Source organism: Psammomys obesus, unplaced genomic scaffold (genome assembly GCF_907164565.1).
Source record: "Psammomys obesus unplaced genomic scaffold, mPsaObe1.curated_primary_1811, whole genome shotgun sequence".
NCBI lineage: Eukaryota > Metazoa > Chordata > Mammalia > Rodentia > Muridae > Psammomys > Psammomys obesus.
In genome coordinates this window covers 1-20,690 of record NW_026595338.1, presented here as the reverse complement: position 1 = coordinate 20,690, position 20,690 = coordinate 1, and the positions used below count along the sequence as shown (strand labels likewise).

General features: G+C 48.6%; 2 protein-coding genes across 5 annotated transcripts in view; one reads left to right on the top strand and one right to left on the bottom strand.

The window, feature by feature from the left end:
* The window catches only part of LOC129685709 (propionyl-CoA carboxylase alpha chain, mitochondrial-like), a 36,908-nt gene extending 24,480 nt beyond the window's left edge, over positions 1-12,428 (top strand). The window contains exons 3-4 of the mRNA XM_055619221.1: positions 9,668-9,745; positions 12,074-12,428. Of these exons, the coding sequence (XP_055475196.1) occupies positions 9,668-9,745; positions 12,074-12,142 (147 nt within the window). The 3' untranslated portion in view covers positions 12,143-12,428. The remainder of the gene's footprint in view (positions 1-9,667; positions 9,746-12,073) is intronic.
* A 65-nt stretch (positions 12,429-12,493) lies between these two features.
* On the bottom strand, positions 12,494-19,468 carry Ggact (gamma-glutamylamine cyclotransferase). 4 transcript variants are annotated; one of them, XM_055619217.1, is made up of 3 exons: positions 19,444-19,468; positions 14,060-14,354; positions 12,494-13,125 (listed from the first exon to the last, which is right to left on the bottom strand). In XM_055619217.1, exons 2-3 carry the CDS (start codon positions 14,339-14,341, stop codon positions 12,901-12,903), a joined length of 507 nt encoding a protein of 168 aa, XP_055475192.1. In that variant the 5' UTR covers positions 14,342-14,354; positions 19,444-19,468; the 3' UTR covers positions 12,494-12,900. The 4 variants fall into 4 exon arrangements, with proteins under 4 accessions (XP_055475192.1, XP_055475193.1, XP_055475195.1 ...); XM_055619218.1 differs by lacking the exon at positions 19,444-19,468 and adding an exon at positions 14,919-15,046; XM_055619220.1 differs by having other exon boundaries at positions 13,076-13,150; positions 19,444-19,466.
* Positions 19,469-20,690: the final 1,222 nt, after the last annotated feature.

The window sequence follows — 20,690 nt, the reverse complement described above, 5'->3', positions numbered from 1 at the left end:
AGCCTCGTAACTTGCTGTGGACAAATGTGCACGTTTTCTTTAAAAAAAAAATCAGCCATTTAGCAGGAAAAAATGGTTTAAGACACAGCTGGGAGATATGCCGGGGCCCTTACATAGCCGTGCTTTTACATACATGCAGGAAAATAGCAGCCACTGAGAGTACACTCTCCTGGGCTGTGTACCAATTCTGTCGCATATCTGAGTGAAAGCCATTGGGTTACCTAATCAGCTGTAATGACTGCTAAGACAGCGCCTCACTTCTTCATTAGTACAGATAGAGCATCATGTTAGCGTTAGCATGGAGGTGATGCTGGCTTCTAGAAAGATACAGAGGAAAAGCAATCAAGGTTGGTTGTTTTAAATGATCAGTCCCCAGATTAACATGAAACTGGGAAACTGGCTTAAAGATGGCTTCCCCTGGTGATGCAGGAGAGCTACCAGCTTTTGTAGAAAACCACAAAGGGCCAGGCAGCCCTAACTGGCTGATTCACTTCAAAGGAGTGCTGCTGATACCTGATACCAGCCTCCAGAGGTGGGAGAGGTGAGGACTCAGAGGCCGAGGGCTGCGCTCTGGAGGACTGAGGTTGGACATGGGCTCTTCCTTGGTCTTGCCATTAGCAATCACCAATTCACACACTGTATTCTCTGAGTGCTCAGTGAAATCTTCTGTCTAATGTGCGTGTTAGTGAACTGTGAAAGGTTTGTTTGTTTTTGCGTTTGGTTCCCTCTACCCTGCGGGGTTTTCTTTCTTTGTTTTTTTATTTGTTTGTTTTGTTTTGTGTTCCTGGAAGCCACCCAGTCTATATACTGCCAGCCTGAGCTTCTCAGTCCTAATTGTGTGGCTTTAATTCGAAAATCATATTTGTGCTCCTTCACCCTCATAAGAAGTATTTACCTTCAGTCCTAGTTTTCTGACACCTGAGTCCAAGATGGGGAGAGAGAGAAGGGGTCAGCCTCTTGTCTTGGAGGCTGCTGTCCCCATTTGCCCACCTACGGCTGCTTAGCTAACAGAAAGTGGAGAGATAGCAAGCGAGCAGCCTTCTCCTCTTCCCTGTACAGTCTCCTGCATCTGTTGCCCTGACTGCTTTCCTTTCTGTGGTCGGCAAGTTTACTTGGGAAAGCCAGGCAATTAGCAAGAGGGAAGAGTCTGAACCCACGGGCAGCTCTCAGCTCCCAAGTGCCCACCACTTCAGTGCTGCTCCTGGAGGACTGGGCTGAACAAGGGCTGCAGACGGCACACCTTGTGTGTGCCCCTCAGCCAGAGCTCCAAGGCTTCACCCTCATCTTCCTTATAAACACCGTGTCCACACGTGGCTGGCTGGTCAGGTGGAACATACACCTCTTTATCCCTTGAAGAACTTACTTTCATGATCTGTACCATTGGGATGTGATAAAACAGTGTTTTCTCTTGAGTTACTATCTGCGGACATTGTCCTGAGCCATAAATACTGACGCTAGACACAGGCTGAGGAGTGTGCCAGCTCCTCTCAGAATCTCTGGCTGAACTCTTGGTTACCAGGACCTCTCCTTGGTCTCAGGTAGAGTTGACTGAAGCTGGGGGAGAAAACGCTGCAGGCACCGCAGCTCTGCAGGCGACTGCAGGCAGGTTGGACAGTAAGAGCGAAGCCCCACCCACCTCACCCGTGGCAGGAAGATGAAAAGCAATCATTTCTGTGTGTCTTTAGGAAAAACAACTAAGGCACACTTGTTTTTCTTTGCAGTTCCGTTCACAGTTTAAATTCCCATAACCTGGAGTTTCATACTGACCCTTTAATAAGACTCGGTAACAGAATGGTGGGTCTCTTTTGCATATGTGTTACATAAAATTCAAAGTAATAAACCTCAGCTACTTTTTTAAAAACTTAACAATTTGAAGAGTATTTTAAAACCTGAGAAAAAGAATTTGGGTGGCTATGGAGAAGAGTTAAATGCCTCCACAGGGCTTGCTTAGGAAGGTCTTGCTCTTAGTACTGGGGTTGAAGTGTTTCGTTCAAAATAAAAGAAGTATTTATTCAAAATTCTCCTTTAGGATTCGCACGGCAGGAGCTCCCAATGCTTCCACCTATTAGTTAACATTGGATGAAGCAGCCAGTCACTTTCTAGAAGGCGGCAGAGTGAGGTCTTCACTGTATGTGGAAGGGATCTTAGAATACTGGAAGTTGCAAACAAACCACAAATTTAATTCAGGAGACAATTGATAGAACAGTTGTCCTAAGCCCTTTCTATTTGCCTTCTGGGAATATTTTTACAGTGATCATTTCCATTTGAACACACGCCCATCTTTCTACTGGTACAAAGCCTAGCACACACTGCTGCACCTCCTTCACAGTGTTATTAGGACTTGAGTCTTTAAAAACTTTCATCTTTAACAAAAGTATTTAAAACAAATTCCCTGAGCATGTTGGTTGCTACATGTCTGCTGCGGGTTAACATGAGACTAAGTTCATACATTTGCTGCAAGATTTTTTCCCTTTGTCTTTAAAAAATAAAGATGTTATGAGCATATTTGTTTCCTTAACCTTTTGATATTAGACACAAAGCAATAAAAGCTAATAAAAAAGAGCCAACCCAAGATAAAACTGTTTTGATTTTTTTTTTTTTACATTGCTTTCAGCTAAGGTTCTTTCAAGCAGTGTTCAGTTCAGATTATAGGTTCGTCTAAAATTTGCATCAGAAAGAACTCCCCTTACTGATCCAGAAAATTAGGGAGATACAACTAGAAGACCTTCCATCTCTGTCTTATGAGTAAGTGCTCATTGCTGCTTTCATTGCTGTTTCCTTCCCCTTCAACCTTCACACTTAGGAGTCAGCTAATTCTTGCAGCCCTGAGATGAGGCCACTCCACCTGGTCCCTAGACTGGCATTTAGCAAAAGGAGAGTTGGGTCTTTGGATTGCTGCTTTTATTTCTGCCTAAGGCACTGTCCAAGAAAGCAGCAATAATAATTCCACCAGGTCCCACCACTGTCTTCTGTTCCTCATATGTGGTTCTCTGGGGGAGGGCTCCCCGACAGTGAGTGACCGAGGACCAAAAGGCAAAGGAGCCAGGTGCCCTGCTGTGGAGCTTCAGTTGGATGGAGCCTCCTGTTGTCCCAAAGGTCATGTGGCTGAGCCTACAGCCAATCTTGGGGAAGAAGCACATGAACTTGGCAGGAGACTTGTTTTTCACGGCTCTAAGAGCCTGCTTGGAGAACTACAAGGCATTGAGGCATTCTTCAGGAGAAGGGTTAGGTCGGGCCTCTAGATAACTGTGCGATGCCCCTTGCATCCCAGCATTCAATACTGACTCTCTTTCTGGCAGAGGAGCCAGGCTGGCTGTTAGATAGTTTCAGTTTGTGGATGCCCTGATATACAATCAGAAAATGATGGCAATAGTTAATCAACATACTTTATAGCAGTGGTTGTTTAAGCAGTTTGAGGAGAAGCCAGTTTTGCACCCAAACTGCAGACTGTACTCCCCAGCACAGATACACCGTCACTCACTCAGAAACACTTTCAAGCCTCTAAATCATGAATCATATAGAAAGTTTGGAGAATCAGCTCCCAGGCACCTGCATGTTCTTCTTACCTTAGCCACATTTGCTTCAGATTTTACTAGTAATAAAACATTTATGCCATGAAGTAGCACTGTGACCCTCTCATCTTCTTGCCTGGGCTTTCAATTATTTTTCCAGGTAACATTTATTTTGAAATGTTTAAGAATAGCTTTTGTTGTGGCTAACATTTGGGTTTTTATTATTTTTATAATATTTAATGTAGTGCAAAAAATTATCAGCATAAGATAAAAATGTTTGGAGGGTTGGTCTGTATAAAAGTCTTGTGCAGGCTTTACAGTGGGTTTATTTTTCAAGGAATGGTGTTCTTGGGATGAAAGAGCCTATTATCTTTATAGTTGACCATTTTCAACCTTACCAAGATTCAAAATACCTTTTCTCTTTTGACTGTGTGTGTATATATATGTCATTGAGTCCTTTAAAACAACCTACTGAATTCACAAGGTAGCACATCAGAATGACCTCTTGCGGGGGCTCTAAAATATGCCAGTTTCAACTTTTCCCACCTATAGGCGTTGGCTGATAGTGTGAGCCTAGTTAGAGGGCAGCAGGGAGTCATGTTTTCCTTCATTTTAAGGAATTTCTACAAAACCTGGACTTCATTTACATTGGCCATGATCTGGTTCCTTTCTGAGCCCCCCTAATTCCCATTGCACCATCTTAGGAGCTCTGAGGGCAGAGCCGAGTGCAACACCATGCAGACAGCATGGCTTGAGCCCCAAAGCCCTCAGGCATGCTAGCCAGGTGGTCTCCCCTCTCTGTCACCCTCCAGATGAGTGTGCTGGGAAGGACTGCTCCAGATGAGGGGTCAGCAGCTCTGTCCACTGCCTGTCCTCTTTGTAATTTGACACCAGTCCCATCCTTGCTCAGATAGGGCAGTCTCCTGGGGTCCCATCTCCCTTTGGGCTCTCTATGCAACACATTCTTTCTGCAGGAAAGATCGGGGCATATTTAGCAGCCCATGTTAGTGGCTCAGGAAAAGGAAGCGGGAATAATCAGATTCAGGCCCGTTCTTTAGTAAATTGAGGCTGTCTCCCTCAGACTGCAGAGACTTAAAATGTGTCGGCACTTGTGTTCTAACCTTTAAATGTGAGATGGAGAGATTTCTCATTTGTGTGATCTGGTCAGGAGGGTTGATGTGGATCCCTGGTTTTGGGGGACCAGTGCAGCAGAAGGGGAGACTGCAGTGGGCCCATAAGCCCTTGAGCCTTCTGTCTCACTTGGCAGAAAAACACAGAACAACAAAAGAAGGCTCCTTTTCCATAAAGGATCGACCCCCCTCATCCCCATGCCTCTTCCCCAGAAGGGGCCTGAATTTTTCAGCTGCACACCGATTTGGTGCTCACTCTTGCAGGGAAACAGTTGCTGTCTGAACAGGCAGGAAACAGTTTTCTTTTAATTGCCGGAATCATTCGGAAGTGCTTCGTGCCCTGCTTCTATACAGCAGATGCTGCGCATTAATTGGCCTGCATAGAAGTGACCCGGGCTCCTTGCAGCGGGCCCGATTTTAGGCAGAGGGTTTAAATAGCTTATTTATTATTTTGTATAATCTGCCGTGCATTATCTGCCCCTGCATGTGTCGTGTTTCATGGTCTGCAGTTTCTAATGTCATGTGGGTTTCAAAACCCGTGTTTCTGTGGCGATGTCCTGGCAGCAGGTAAGCTCCAAATACCATCCATCAGGAGCTCATTTTTACCCAGATCCTCCAATGACTGATGAACCTGTCTTTTGTATGGATATTTAGCACCGTAGAAAGCCATATGCCACTGGCACAGTTTCCTCTGCACTCTGTACAGTTGCTGGAGTTGCTTCGGGGGGGGGGGGGGGGGGGGGGCACAAACTCGACGCCATTTGCATCCTCTGCTCTGTATTTTAAGCACTAGCACCTTTAACACAGCCTTAGGTTTGGATGACAAGAGAAGGTAGGGACCATCTTAAAGGAAACCCGACTCCCATAATGACTTTCTCCATCAGAAATACGACTGTGCGCCCTTAATAGGAACCCTTGTTTTCTTCCTCCCCGTCTGTTGCCAACAGACCTCAGCCCATTAGAAGGGTCTCCCTTGTGTGGGAAGACCACAGCTGTTACTGTAAAGCTCATCCAGTCACTGTATCACCCCCATTTTGTGGCTCTGAAGGATGAAATTGAGAAATGGAGCGCTGTGCAGTCACCCTTTACGTCTCCAATTTTAGGCCTTCGCCATCATTTTCATGCTTTTATTCCAAATCAGACACCGTTAGTGGCTACAGCAGCTTCTGACGAATGTCTGCTCTCGAGCACAGCTTTCCAGGCTTCACTCTGAGGGTCTTGCTTTTATGTCTGGCAGAGATTTCCTCCTTCTCCTCCCCACCCTGTACTTTCTTTGAGCTTCTTAGGGGCAGTGGCAGTTTGCAGTTGGAACGATGCACATTGCCACTCGGGTCCCATCAGAGCATGTTTTCGGAGAGAGGGGGCTTGTGCTGGGGAAGGTTCTGTATCTTTTAATCTTTGTGGAAGGAGTGAAGGGGCCTTGGTATAAGGAGCTTGGGGGCTTTAATCAGAACCAAGATGTGGCTTAAATCATTAGCACAACAAAGCATACTATAAGCTTCAAGATAAAAGTCCCCTGGGAAAGGAGTCCTCTGAAAATAAATGGAACTTGATAGATTTCCATATCATTTATAACTTCCCTTAATTACACTTGGAAGACTTGCCAGTAAAACTGGGAAATTGGCAGCCTCTCTCCATTAGAGTCATTTTGCCGACCATGGCAAGCAGCTGGCCTTGCTGGATTTTATTTCCCATCACTCACAATTAATCAGCAGCTGGAGATGTCTGAGACTCCTCAGCACAGAGCCATGCCGGGTGACATTCAGGCCCCCAAACATGTGAAAATCTGCTGAGTAAATGGCCGAGTTCTCTCACAAGCGTGCTCGTTTGGGGCAAGCCTAGCTCCCACTTAATGAGGGCTGCTCTAATAATCTGATTCAAATGTGAACCTTGACCCTGTGTCAGGGAAGAGGATGCAATAAGCCGGATGAAAGACCCAGGATTCAGGTCTCCAAACTTTGCACCAATTAGACAGCAGAGAAGTACATCAGGCCGACTGCGTTTATCAGAAAGACTTTTGGGGCTTGTGACCATTTAGTAAGCCCAACTCTGGATACATCCTGTCACAATCGGTAAGTCTTTGTCAGATGATTTACAAAAGTGTTGCAGAGTCTGTGTGCAGCCACGCTGCAGGGCTGGCCCTGCCACGGGCACGGTAGTGGGGGCTGCCCAGTAACTGGCGCTCAGGCCTCTCGGGCCTGTGAGAAGTCCAGAAGCTGCCCTAGTGGCTACGGGCTCCATGCTGTGCAGGAGCACACCGCCAGGCAGGGAGCTTCCAGCGGCCCGGAGCTTAGCCCTGAGAGGCCTCTTGGTGGGAACTGGAGCCTGCCCAGAGAATTCTTTTTTGCTTTTGAAACATAAGCTTGCACTGCATTGATTTCCAGGGGATGAAATAAGGTGGGATTAGCTCAAGCTTGTCTTCAGACATTACACTTGATTTTACATGCATGTGCGTAGCACTGTCCGGTTGGACCAGACATGTATCACTGTTGTGTAAGGCACAAGGAGACATCTTCTCACAGCTGCCTCAAGAAAATGGCCTCCAAACATGGTTGAAAGGAGAGCGCACACTAGAGGAAGAAGACATGGGTTTCTGCTCACTAAATAGTGCAAGGAGACTAGAAGACAGTGAGGGAACCAGTAAGTACACGGCCGGGGAGGGGGGGGGGACAGAACAGCAGATGGAGGGCTCAGGTCTAATTCTTTGAGTTGCTGTGGGCTGAGTCAGGCAAAAGACAGGCTCCCCACCTGAAGAAGCTTGCTTTTCATCAAATTACCAGCTTTACAATGGGGGCGGGGGCATCAGCTTTGAGACTTCTCGTTTCTGATTGGATTAATAATTTGGGACCAAGTACTCACACTCACTCACAGGCATCCGGGATCATCCAGGGAGGATGGTCACGGTGTCAAGGCATCTGAACTGGCCCACATCTCTCCCCCCAGGCTCTAGCAGGGCCTGTGGTGCTCTGGTGATGCTGTCCCTTAGTGTCCCCTGTGGGTGTTGCTGCCCCACTGGAAACCTCCGGCTTCTTAAGAGAAGAATGTAAGGACACTTGTATGTGCGTATGCTGAGGGTCAGGGGCTCCTCAGTCTGGCCAGCAGATCTTGAGCAGTGTGGTAAGAGACTGGGGAGAGGAGCAGTGGCACAGGGGAGTGAGCCCACGCATGGGCAAGCTGATGGGATGGGGTGAGGGCACTTGGAGCCAACCCTGGGCTCTCAATTGCCCACAGAGGAAGCCAGGCCAGAGGGTGTGTGGAAGGCGACCAGACAAATACCCATGGTGAGGACTTGTCCATCTGATAGGAAATAGTGACCAAATCCCTAATTTGGGGGGGGGGTGTGTGTGTGTGTAGAATTTCAAGGTGTCCTAAGGAGTCATCTGTGCTGTTGCCTACAGGCTAGGGTCAGGGACATTCAGCCTGGCCGCTGGACAAACTCTCAGCTTTGTTGCGGCATGGCTGAGCCATAGGCCTTCCTTGTGTGGCTCAGCGACTCCTGTCTTTCTCCTGGCTCTCTTGACCTCTTAGGTAGGCCTTTGAAGAGAGAGAAATGGCTCCAACACGATGGTATGAAGGAATAACTGTTCTGACACTTCTGGCCAGGGCATCGTCATCATCTTGACACTGTCCTCTCCTGTCCCCCCACATTTTGAAGAACAGCCCTTTCTGAGGTGTTTCTTCTCTGTGCCTGTACTGCGGATGCCGGGTGAAATGAATCAAAAGTGGCAGTGAGCACTGAGCTCCAAGCCTGCTTGTCAGCAGTACCTCTCCTCCGTGCCAGCACCAAAGCCTTGGCATCTCCTCTCTTCCTATATTCCTGTGCCAGAAAAACACAGCCCACCACCTGAACAGCAGAGGAAAGGATGCACAGGGCTGCAGTACTCGCAGTGCCAGCAAGACAGCTTGTGCCACACAGGGAGCCGGGAAGGGACTTGGAGATCATTTGGGGATGGCAGGAAAGAACATTCTCCAGGTCCTTCTGCGGCATTGGCCAGCACAGCCACAGCAGAGTGACTGTCCAGGAGCTGCAGCCAGCATACCCGGCAGCACCCTGTGGAGCCTTCAGCCCACCACTTCATATAGCAAGAGATCCTTTCCCACAACACAGAGAAAGACATCTTGGCCCAGCTCCTCAGTGCTTAAGCAGTAAGGCCAGAGGAGCAAGTAGCATGGCCCTTAGTCACAGCCGACTCTTAGATGGAGTCCCAGATTAACCCTGTGGTCTGTGTGCGGCCTGGAGCTCTCCCAGTGTCAGAGGCAAAGCCAAGCAAGGGAACACAGGCTGGAGCCGTAGATGGACCCTGTGGTCTGTGTGCAGCCTGGATCTCTCCCAGTGTCAGAGGCAAGCCAAGCAAGGCTGGAGCAGGGACCTGTGGAGCCTTCTTGTAAGGCCAGGGCATGGCTTCCCCAGAAGCCACCTCCATGCTTTCATGCCTGGTAGAGGGGCGGCGGTCCTGTCGGCCCGGTGCTAGGCTGTTTTCTTCAGCTCCCAGGATGAAGGTAAACACATGCCGTCTTTTGGTAAGGGATTACTGAATGTTGATTCCCATGCTGACCCCTTTATCCCTTTAAAGCAGACAAGTAGCTAGTGGGGTCTGTGTATAGCTGTGCATACCATAGTCACCTGGAGAACATTTTTTAATTACTCTATAAAGAAACCTTTACCCTTTGGTAGCCACACCCTTGCCTGCAGACCCCGACAAACTCTAATGAGAGCCTTGGTCCTTAGGCAGCTGCCTGCCGCAGGATGTGTTAAGGAGATGGTCTTGTAGCAGCTCTGGCCCAGCCCTATGTCCCCGGGTGGTACTCTGCACTTGTGCTCTTCCAATACAGGCTTTTCTGAAGAGAGCCTGAAACACAGTGACCATCCTTTCCCTGCTGGTGCTGCAGTGGGAGCCATCAGAGGTCGCTGGTGTTTCCATGACCAGTCAGCACCTTTGACAAAGAATTTAATGGCTTCACTCTTGGATGTTACTGTAAAATTAGAAATGCTCTTAAAACATCTATTTTCAACTTATTTTCCAGGTAGCAGAAGGTCAGGAAATCTGTGTGATTGAAGCTATGAAAATGCAGAACAGTATGACAGCTGGGAAAATGGGCAAGGTATGTCCCCAAGTTCCTACTAGCCTACTCCAGCCTATGATGGATACAGGCTCTCTCTACCCTTGAGACATGGGTGGGTCTCCTGAAACAGAATACAGAGGCGCTTTCTGGCCCGGTCCCTTTCCTAGAGAGGACATTCGGACTGGGGCACTCTATTGCACACACAGACTGTGTGTTTGTCTCCTGGAGAGCAGGCCTTCCAGAAAGGGGTCTATGTGTTATGTTCAGGTAGTCAAAGCACATTTGTCCTCCATGCTAATGTCTTTCAGATGAACAGGTCTTTAATTTTTAATGTTTACATCTGTCTCAGAGGCAGTTAGTTATCTGAGACTTAGGTGACACAGCAGGAAATGGTTTTACAGATTGCAAAAATTAATGTAACTCTTCAAGATAATTTCCCCTCGAAGGGAACAAGTCCATTGTAGATGGAGGAGCCGAAGCCCAGTGTGCATGTGAGGAACTTAATGATTCAGAGGAGACAAGAGAAAGGGGTACTGGTCAAAAGCATCACTTTCCTGTTCTTCTGTGACTAAAGAGATGCCGTCATTCAGAATACGTCCCCTTCCCAAAGGATGTTTGGTTTGGAAGTATCTTTATAGTAGAATGTGCTGGGGAGGTGAGGACAGCAGCAGAGGCTGTGTCCTAAGCTCTGGCCTGCACCATGGCAGCACTTTGGGGACACTGAGTACAGAGAGAGATGTCCGTTACAACCAAGTCTGCATCACTCAGAGTTCGTAAAACTCTGTCTTACGTTTGTTAACTCCAAAGCCAACGTTGGATCCTCAGAAGGCCTAGCGTTGTCCTACTTGCTCCCCACAGGGAAATTACAGGGGTCCCAGCAGACCAAATGGCCCCAGTCTGGCTGCCAGGTTGGAGCAAGCTAAGATAGCCACACAGTGTCTGAGAGCTTTGACAGTGTCAAATGGATCTGCAGGGTCTTAACAACCATTTTTAAGCTGAGTTTGGTGCCTCATACTCTAGGAGACAGAGGCAGTTAAATCATAAGGAGCTCCCAAAAAACTATGGACACAAAAATAATGAGCTTCGATTCAGGTAAAACTCAATTCTGCTTGTTCTTTATGAACACTGCGCTAGTGCCATGGTAAGAACTCGGCTTTCTTGTGGGGACCAAGAGTGGGTGTAGAGTCAGGCCAAGGGCCCTGTGTGGCTGGGCTGAGGTATTGATGCAGCACACCCTAAATGTCTGAGGTAGCATAGGGCCCAATAAGCTGAATGTCTTCTCTGCTTCCTGCTGTTATCCTGAGCCTGGGCGGGAGTGCCATTGGGACAAGTCTGCGTTAGGCAGACCCCCCAGCTCAAGTCCCCCCTGTCCATTCATTCCAGCCTGATCCACAAGCCTCTGGAGTTCGGCCAGGTGAGACAAAGGAGTGGCCCAGGCTGTGTCTGGAGCTGGTAGTTCTTCCTTTGGAGAACTTGGAAGGGTCATTTGTCCTCTGAGAAAGGCTCAGGGTGGAGACAGGCCCACAGGCCTAGTCGGCGTCCCACCGTCACCACATGCTTGACTCTAGAGTCTGCCCAGCAGAGCCTTTGAGCCTCATTTGCATGGCTTTGCGCTGCTCTTGGGAGCGCCGGGCTGGAGGCTAAGAGAGCCTGCCCTTCTGCGTGCCATGGAGGGCCAGAAGCACAAGGCTGTGCACCAACCTGGGCGGTTCCTGGCATTCTGATTGGCTTAATGCCATAGGGCGACTGCTTGTTCACAGCTTAAGCAACCATTTCCAAGGAAAGAAGCGATGACTGCCTACACACTCCAGTCTTCTGCCTGCTCCTTTAAAATCTGCACACCAATCTGGAGAAGACAGGCTTGTGTTCAGGAGAAAGCCGAAGGATAAAACACAGTCCCACAGTCTATGTCACAGAACTGAGGGTTACATTGGGTTATTTCATTCCTTTCAAAAGAAGGATGTCGTCAGGCTGGGAGATCTTTCCTTGCAGTTGAGTTGTGGTATGGATCTTTGGTTTTTACCATGATATTAAACACACGTTCTAGTCACAAAGCCACAGGATGAAGCAGGGATAAGATGCATCAGTCACCAGCATGGGACAAGTTGTGGCCTGGCCTTGGTGGCCCAGTAATGGGGCCTACACGCAATCCGTAGCCTCAGTTCCCTGAAGGGCAGGAGTGAAGCCCAGGTTCTGCCAGGACATTCTTGTGCTCACATCCGTCCCTTAAGCAGACGGATGTGAGCAGGAGGGTCTGACCGAAGTTTTAGGGCCTAAGGCCACTTATTCCTCATGACACATTGGGATTAGTGGCCCTACTGGTTCTAATTTCTCTTTCTCACTCCTCCCCTTCCATTTTAATTCAAGGTGAAACTGGTGCATTGCAAAGCTGGAGACACAGTTGGCGAAGGAGATTTGCTTGTGGAGCTGGAATGAAGTATTTCCAGCCTTTCAGTTATCACCGCTTTAATTAACATTTCCGTTATCCTCTAACCCTCAAACCCTCAAACCCTCAGTTTGCTCAAGCATTCACAGGAGCACTCCTGTGCCACAGGTTCTACAGCATTGGATTTAGTTCTCAGATGCGGCAAAACCGACACTCTGCCAAAAAAATCACCAACGGAAATTTTTATTGATATAAATACTTGTACATATGATTTGTACTTCTGCTGAGATTTCCTAGTGTCAAAATTAAATCAATAAACCCAAGCATTTGTCTAAATATTAGTGTGCCCTTTTTTCTGAATGAAGACAGTATACACAGAGGCGACAGCCTGTGCCAACTGACTGTAAATACCAGTATTTCATTGTGATCCTTTAAAAATCTATATAAATTCCAGTTCTCTGCTTCCAACTTTATTAGCTTTTGCCACTTTATAATCTGACTCCTTCTTCCATCATTCAGGACGGACTCCTGGGGCTCATGATTCCTAACTTGACTTTCTCAGACCAGGTAGCACACATGAAGATTCTAGAAACTCCGTTCTGTGTGGGTCTACACAAGGTCGCATGGATGACTGAGGAGTCCAGGTCTCTCTCCCTATGGCTAGGACGCCTCACCTTCACTGTTGTGTGCAGGGCTGCCAGCCCCTCCGCTGACACCCATATTTACCCCTCTATTTTGTAAAGCAAGTTTCCAGTAAAGAAAAGGGGCTAAAAATAAGTCACGTTTCTGTGCCAGCTGCAGTTAGCGATCAGTCCCCGTCACACGGAGGGGTGAGTGCTCCTAACGGAGTGCCAGCGTGCTCAGCTAGCAGCTGCATTTGGTTCTGCAATTCTTGGAATCCATTTTCTACTTCACTGGGAGGCAGAAGCCGACTCACGTGCAACTTGCATCTATGCTGACGGATTATCAGATGGAGGTGGGTGGTAATTGGTGCTTCGTGTCTGCTGAACATTATTTTAAGTGCTGTTTGTATCTGGAAGCAAAGCCTTCTGTCAGACCTGAGGAGCAAATTACTAATGTGTTAGTTCTTCTGAAAGGCCCACCCCCAAGGGCCGCACCACTGCTGAGAGCCGGGTGCCCATCAACGCTACAAAGCCTAAGGCTTGGCTGTGTCTCCCGGCAAGTTAGTGCTCCCGAGTTTGCTCAGTTAGAATGAAAAACACCTTCTACCAAGGAAGTGCACCAAAAGAAGGACCAAACGGCAAGAGCATACTTGTATTTTAATGGTCATTTTAACAGTGTGTATGTGATCTGGAAACTCCAGGGGGGGGAGGGAGTACAAAGTGTAGCTACAGCATACTTTTCTTGAAAATGTTTTTATGCTGATCTTTCTAGCCCAAACCAAAATTTCCTGCCACTTCTTTCTGTCCGTATGTGCGAATCAGTATGTTCAACTTCTGAGCCCAGCTGCAGCCCAGTGTTGAAGTCTCAGAAGATGCCATCATCAAGTTAGAGCAGACCAAACCAAAGGAGCAGTAAGGAGTACAGGGGCTCTGTACCTGCCACTTAAGGGACCTTAGCCCAGAGTGCTTCTCGTCTAGCACCTGCAAGCCCACGTGCTCCTTGACTAGAGCAAGTTTAAGTAATATCAGATTAGAGTATTTGCAAAATTTGTGTCGCAGAGAAACCTTTGTCAGCATGTTTTATAGACAGATGTTGAGTTGGGAAAGCTCTGCTTGTGCCAGGCAGCCACCAGGCTAGGCTCCCTTCATCCTGTTGGCATCCAGGGCACTCGACTCTCACCTGCTTTCCCGGGGGTTGTAGCGCAGCCCGTGTGGGCCCTCAGAATCGTAGCACCCATGGCAGGGCAGATGCAGCCACTCGGGCGCATAGGTGGCCGTGCTGTACACGAAGCACTGAAGACAGTCCCCAGGGCCCCGGGCCCCCTCCCACTCGAGCACCCGCACCTGCAGGGCTGTGCGCTGGTACATGCTAGGGCAGCCTTCGAAGTCGTCCAGGAAGCCCAGCATCTTCTCATCCACCTCGTAGATCTCGCCTGCCACACAGCGGCCCTTGCCTGGCAGGTTCAGCAGCCAAGGTATGTTGTGCTCACCCGCAATCACCAGGGGGAAGGACTCGACCGTGCAGCCCCGGCCTCGGAAGACTGCTGAGCCATGTGAACGGTCCAGCATGACTTTGTGGTTGGGCTGGCCTCGCTTCAGGGTGCCATACACGAAGACGTGGGCCATCTCGCTACAGACACTGTGGAAGAGAGAGCAAATGGGCACATCAGCAGGTAAAGCGCTCCCTCGGGGCATCCTCCATTCTGCTGGCCATGCTCGAGAGGAAGAGAAGGCAGGGTGGAATGTTGCAGTTAAACTTTGCCTGTGGCACACAGACGTTCATGTGGTTTTCGCGTGTCGTGAATTGCTTTCTCTAGCTATTTAAGATCTGAAAGAAGCACTAGGCCAGCCTGCCCTGGAGTCTGCAGGCCCTAGCCTAGAGAGAGGAGCAAATATTACCAAGTTCAAAAATCTGAGCTGCGGGGGAGGAGGGGAGGCAAGGTGTCGTGACATACACCTTTCATCCCAGCACTTGGGAGGCCAAGGAAAGTAAAGGCCAGCCTGGTCGACACAGCACGCTCTAGGTCAGCCAAAGCTCTGTAGTGAGACACAGTCTGGGCTAGGGGTGTAGTTCAGACTCTAAGCCTTACAGGAAGAACATTTACCCAATCACCCAAGTGTCTGTACGCTCTGCAACCCTGAGCTCCAGGGACCCTCCGGCCTCACGGCCTTCTGAGTATCTGGCATTAGAATACCAACACACCCGGCCAACAGCCCCCACAGCAATGCTAAGGTGGGCGGTCAGCCACGCTGCACAACCAGGAAGACGGACCCAGGTCTCACACAGCCCACATATGGAGACAGTCCCTGGACATCTCAGGTGGCGGTCACAGGGGTCTGGAACAGAAAAACAGACAGCCTTTTTCCAGCTGGCCACCAAGTGCAAGTGGCTCACTCGGGTCTCTGTGACACTGTACTGTTTCAGGAACACAGGCCTGACCTCAGAACTGACACAAACTCTGCACTGCACCGCATTGTCCCAGCAGAAGCTAAATCACTATCAGAGAGAGGCCTTGGCCAGGCCCCTGTGGCAACTTCCGCAAGCTTGCAAACCTGAGTGAGCAGCTACCCATGAGGTGGCACTCAAGTCCAGGGGAGGCCAGCCATGCACTGTCACTGTTGACTGGAAGAAGGTACTGAGCCTAAGAAGAGAGTTGTCTGTCACACGGGAACATCTTAGTCAGGGACCAACACCTGCAGGCATAATTACCTTTCAGTCTTTGAAGAAGCTTTGATGTCCCCACAGCAAATATTATAAATAAGGAGAATACTTATGCATACATAAGTAACAACCTGAATCCCCGCTTCTGGGGCAAACCAAGGTTTCAGTAACACATTCCCGACCCAATACTTAAGACCCAGAGAACTCCACAGCACCTGTGGGCCCACCGTAGCTTTCTTTCTCAAGGTATTAGAGGGAAAGGACAGTTCATGGTGGCTACAGCAGCAACCTAAACTCCATGTAGGACTACCATTTGCCTAAGTTTGGGCTACAGACTCATGTAAAATGTGGTAGAAAACGGAAACACAGGAGCAGGTCATCTCCACACCCTGTCAATGCTCCACTGCCCCTTCCAGCAACGCCAACCTGTACGGGGCTTTGGGAATGGGAATTCCCAGTGCAGGGACAGGAAGCGTGGGCTAGCAACATAAAACACATCGCCTGGCCTGCACCAGTCCCTGGAGAAAGGATCAATAACTGTCACAATTTGTCTGTGCTGCTCTTTGACATTTTACATGTCTTACTTTCCTCCACAAGAAACAGAGCAGTGTTTTAAAGTGTGTAATATTTTGAATAAGCATGGCTCCCATAGGCCCGTATATTCAAGTGTTTGGTTCCAAACTGATTGGCTGTTTAGGAAGGATTAGGAGGGGAGGCCTTGTTGAAGAGGTGTGCCACTCGACCTGAGCTTTGGGGCTGCAAGAGCCTGTGCCAGGCTCAGTCTCACTCGGCCTCCACCTTGCAGGTAACATGAGCTCTTAGCCAGTGCTAGCATCATGCCTGCCTCCTGTCATGCTCCCTACCATGGTGGCCATGGACTGGTCCTCTGAAACTGTGAGGAGGCCCCCAATTAAATGCTTTCTCTTATAAACTGCCTTGGCCGTGGTGTTTCTTCACAGCAATATAACAATAACTAAGACGAGTTACAGACTTGAAAATCAAACTGCTGTTGAAAGCTTGAGCTAACCTTTATAACTACAGGCAGATCCCTGAACTTTTCACCAGCCATAAAATGACATAATCACATAATCTGCTTCAGGCCCTGAAAATGGGTGGATGATGATTTGTCACTCAACAGCCTTTCGTGCCTGTTAGCATGGATCCATCACTTCATGCCCTTCTACTTGAAAGACCTGACACTTTTCTGTGCAGAGCGTTTGGCCTCTGCCCCGGAGCTATGCAGACTCCACTAAGGCACATAGGGGACTGGGGCATGAGTGCTTTTCTCCAGCGTGTTCTAATTTCTGTTGGAATTCACAATTGCTCTGAGTGTTTGGTTTTGCATGGATCTCCTGCTTGGGGTCTCTGTGGTGGTCAGCTAGCCTCACCTTTTCTGAAAGACATCAGGCTGCCCCAGCTACTCCAGTGTCCGACCTACCTGTTCCTTGATGGACCCCTCAGAGCTCACACGAGTCCTCTCCTTCCTGGTGTACAGTATGACAGGAAGGGAACTGAGGGAACACTGAGAGGGTTCAGGTGTACTTTCACTGTCTTCCAGGTACCCAGGTACCTGCTAGGGTGGCCAACCTCTGCTTTTGCCTTGCACTGAGACCCCTTGGTTTCTGAAAAGTGATGATGACAGGGGCTCAAGTGGATTCTTCATTCCCTCTCTGGGAGTTCCAGCCTGACAGTTCATTGCTGTGGTCACAGATCCTAGTTCTGGATCTGCTGATGTAAGATGGAGAATGGCCAGGAATGAGCCCCCAGCATTCTCTTCTCCTTCCACCTCAGGTCTTTATTCTACTCATCTGAAGCACCTTCGCCACTGTATGTGTTCCTAGCATTTTCCGGGTGTCTCTTCGCTCATAACTCTGCTGCACACACAGCACTATGTCCTTCTCCCTACCTCTTTTCTTTCCCTTTTCTTCCCATGTCTGTCCTTTTCTCTTAAAGTCTTTCTGGAAGTGAGACTATAATGGGAGGGTGAGATGGATTTAGCAGCTGGCAAGTGTGTGTGTGTGTGTGTGTGTGTGTGTGTGTGTCCCCGCAGATACGAAGTCTTTCCTAAAATATATTTTCAGAGTGCTATTGCAACTCTCCCTGGACCCACATTAGAAGGAACTTGTCTTCCTCAGCTAGGTTTGAGAGACTTGGGTGGGCCTGTCCCTGCCCCTTGCATGATGCCCATGCCTTCCCACTCCAAGAGCTTCCACTTCCTGAGCACCAGCCAGCTTGTACCTCTCTGGCCTCTTCACTGTGCAGGAACTTAGGATCTGGTGTGGCCAGCCTGCCCAGTCAGTCACCACTCACTCCTGTTTTCTGTCTTTCAGAGTTTCATTGCCCGTTCTCTTCTTTTGCCATCACTGAATGGACAATAGTCCATTTTATATAACTGTAATGAAATGCCTAAGCAAGGCAACCTCATAAAGTTTCCCCCCCTCTCCAATTCCTGTAAGTTGCAGAGCCCAGACCTTGCGACGGTCTTATTAGTGGCAGATTCCTTAGTGGGTGCAAAAGGCGTGCATGCGTCTTCTTATAAGAGAACATATTCAATCCCTTAGTGACCTTAGAGAACCCTCAGTCATCTCCAGCGCCCCACCCCTTCCCTCACGCACGGGCAAGACCATGGCTCTCATTCCAGCATCACTAAACAATGTTTTGCCCTCCCTCTACCTCATACTGGAATTACATCTCAACAGCCATTTGGGGCTCAAACCGTGTACGAGCTATGGAAATGGCACTGGGGAGAAAGCCCGGATAAAGGGGTCTGTTCCTCTCACTGTCTTCACTGTCCCCTGTGCAATCCACTCCCTTTACAAAGACACATTTCCCTCTTCAAGAGGGTTGATGTGTGAAGAGAAAGCAAGGGGCCAGGCAGTAGTGCGTGTGGAAAATGGTGAGAGGCTCTGCTCTACTGCAGCTGATTCAAGTGTGCTCTGGGCACCAGTGAGCAGACTGGAGAGCATCAGAGACAGCCTGGTGATGGCTAGAGCCAGACAGAGGGTAGAAGCGCAACGGGACTCGCCTCTCCTCCTGCTGAGGCAGGAGAGAATGGGGAAGGAAAAGCAGCAACTGCTGGTGTACTTTGGGTACTCTGGAGGCACACATGACACCCAAATATGACACCCCTCTTTGCCCTCTGCAAGGACTGCTGTAAAGCACAGTCAGCCAGGTGTGGGGTAGACACCCTTAATGTGAGCTTGGGTTGTGGAAATGGGAAGATTGTGAGTTTGAGCCCAGCGATGTCACCGTGCATAGTTAGGCTGTGTCAGAAAAAGAGAGGGATGATGATGGCCCTGGTCACATCCCTGGATAGCACGGGCAGGGTCAGGCCAGTCCGTGGGGGTAAGACCCTCCCACTGGAGAGAGTTCCTGACAGAGAAGCCAGGAAGCCTAGCCTTGGATGAACAGAGGGCAGTGAGGTACAAATAGAGCAGTGTTCACAGCTGCCAGTACCTTCCTTAATCTCCAGAGATTCAACATGAGGAAAAGAAACCTTTCCTCCAGGCAGCTCAGGAGAGAGGCAGGACCAAAGCCTGAGAGGCCAGTTCTCAGCCAGAGCCTGGTTTGGCTTTGGGTCCTGTTGGGCACTGTACAATACTGCTATCTGTCACACCAGGGCTCTATAAGGTAGGAGGCATTTTCTCATTTAACATGTTAGAAACAAACTCAGCGGCCTGACAGGAAGGTTCCAGGGAACACTGGGAGCAGAAACCGGGGCTGCTAGTCACTGGAGCTCAGGGCTAAGAATATGACCAAGTAGCGTATGGTCTGCAACAGTTTGCTCTAAGGCTCCTACTTCCCTGCACTGCCTACCCCCCGTTTATTCTGAATGGATTTTCATAAAAACAAATTGAATTTCAAGCAACTGTGATAAAACCAACAGGACAGATGTCCACTTCTCCACTTATTTTAGCTTCTTTCCCTCCTAACCATGTTATAACGTGTAGTGTGTTACCATGGATGCACACCATCAAGAAGAAGGTTTCATCTTAGAAACCAGACACTGTCCATTAAGTTTCCCTTTCACCACCGTTCTACTGCCCCTCTCCTGGAGGACTATTACCTTCGTAAGTGGAAGCCAACAGCACGGTCTTTCATGGCTGTCTTACTTCACTTCTTGCAATGTTCTCAGGGCTCATTCATATAGTGTGTGTGTGTGTGTGTGAGAGAGAGAGAGAGAGAGAGAGAGAGAGAGAGAGAGAGAGAGAGAGGTATTTTTTAAAGCTTAAATATGTTTAAGCTTTAAAAGTGACAGTCTTCTCACCCCTATCTGTTGATGGACACGGACTGGCTTCTGTGGACATGGATGTGCAGGTACCTCTTTGAGATCATGCTTCCAGTAGGTCTGTGGACACATGCCCACAGCAGCTGGTTCACATGGCAATTGCCTGCGTTCTGTGTACTGTGTTGTGTGGCTGCTGTGCCTTTCACATGGCCACCAAGAGCACAGGTTTCAGCCTCACTTCTGTGTCAGCACTGGCTGCTTCTAGATAATGGCCATTTCCATGAGTATGAGGTAGTATTTCACTGTGGGTCTGGTTTGGTGTCCTCAGTGGTTAGTGATACTCAGTTTCTGTGCATGCATGTTATTGGACATTTGTGTATCTCTGAAGATTATCTTTCAGCATGGACAATCATCACTGTGGACACATGACCCGCACTCACTTTGTCCCATCTGAAGTTACCTTTCCATCCTGTGAATTATGTCACCAATGCACATTCTGAGGTAGTCCAATTTATTTTTAATTTTGTTACTTATAATTTTGGTGTCACGCCAAGAAATCATTCTCAATCCCAATGTCATGTGGCTTTTCTAACTTAAGCTCTTACATTTAAGTCTGTGATCCATTCTGTAGTTAGTTTTTGTTTTTATGCAAAGGTCTAACTTGCATATGGATATATGGTATCATTTGTTAGAAGAGCTGCCTGTCTACATAAAACAGTCTTAGAATTTCCTGCAGATTTTTTTAAATTATACATGCAAGGATCTTCTTTCTAGGTCCTCTCTCCTAGCCCCTTTGACTATTAAGTTTGTTTTCAGGCTACTAGCACACTATTTTGATTGCCAAAACTTTGCAGATTTTCTGTTTGATATATATTTTTTAAAGTCAGTGTTGAGGGTCTAGCCCAGACCCATCCTACCTGCCACCCCTACAGATCCATTCTGTACCATAGCCAACCTTTCCACCCAGCTTCATCTCTCACGTTCTTTCCCAGAATACAGCCAAGGAGTCTCCCTGACCCTCTCCATCCATGAACCCTCCCCCCCAAAACCCACCAGATCTAGACTAGGTCCCATGTGCAGTGCCC

Bases quoted from the DNA above. Each gene is read 5' to 3' on its own strand.
- Ggact (XM_055619217.1), bottom strand. From the start codon at position 14,341: ATGGCCCACGTCTTCGTGTATGGCACCCTGAAGCGAGGCCAGCCCAAC. The intron at 13,126-14,059 runs GTGCGGGTGCTC...CTTTGCTTCCAG, and splicing joins ACCAGCGCACAGCCCTGCAG to ATACAAACAGCACTTAAAAT.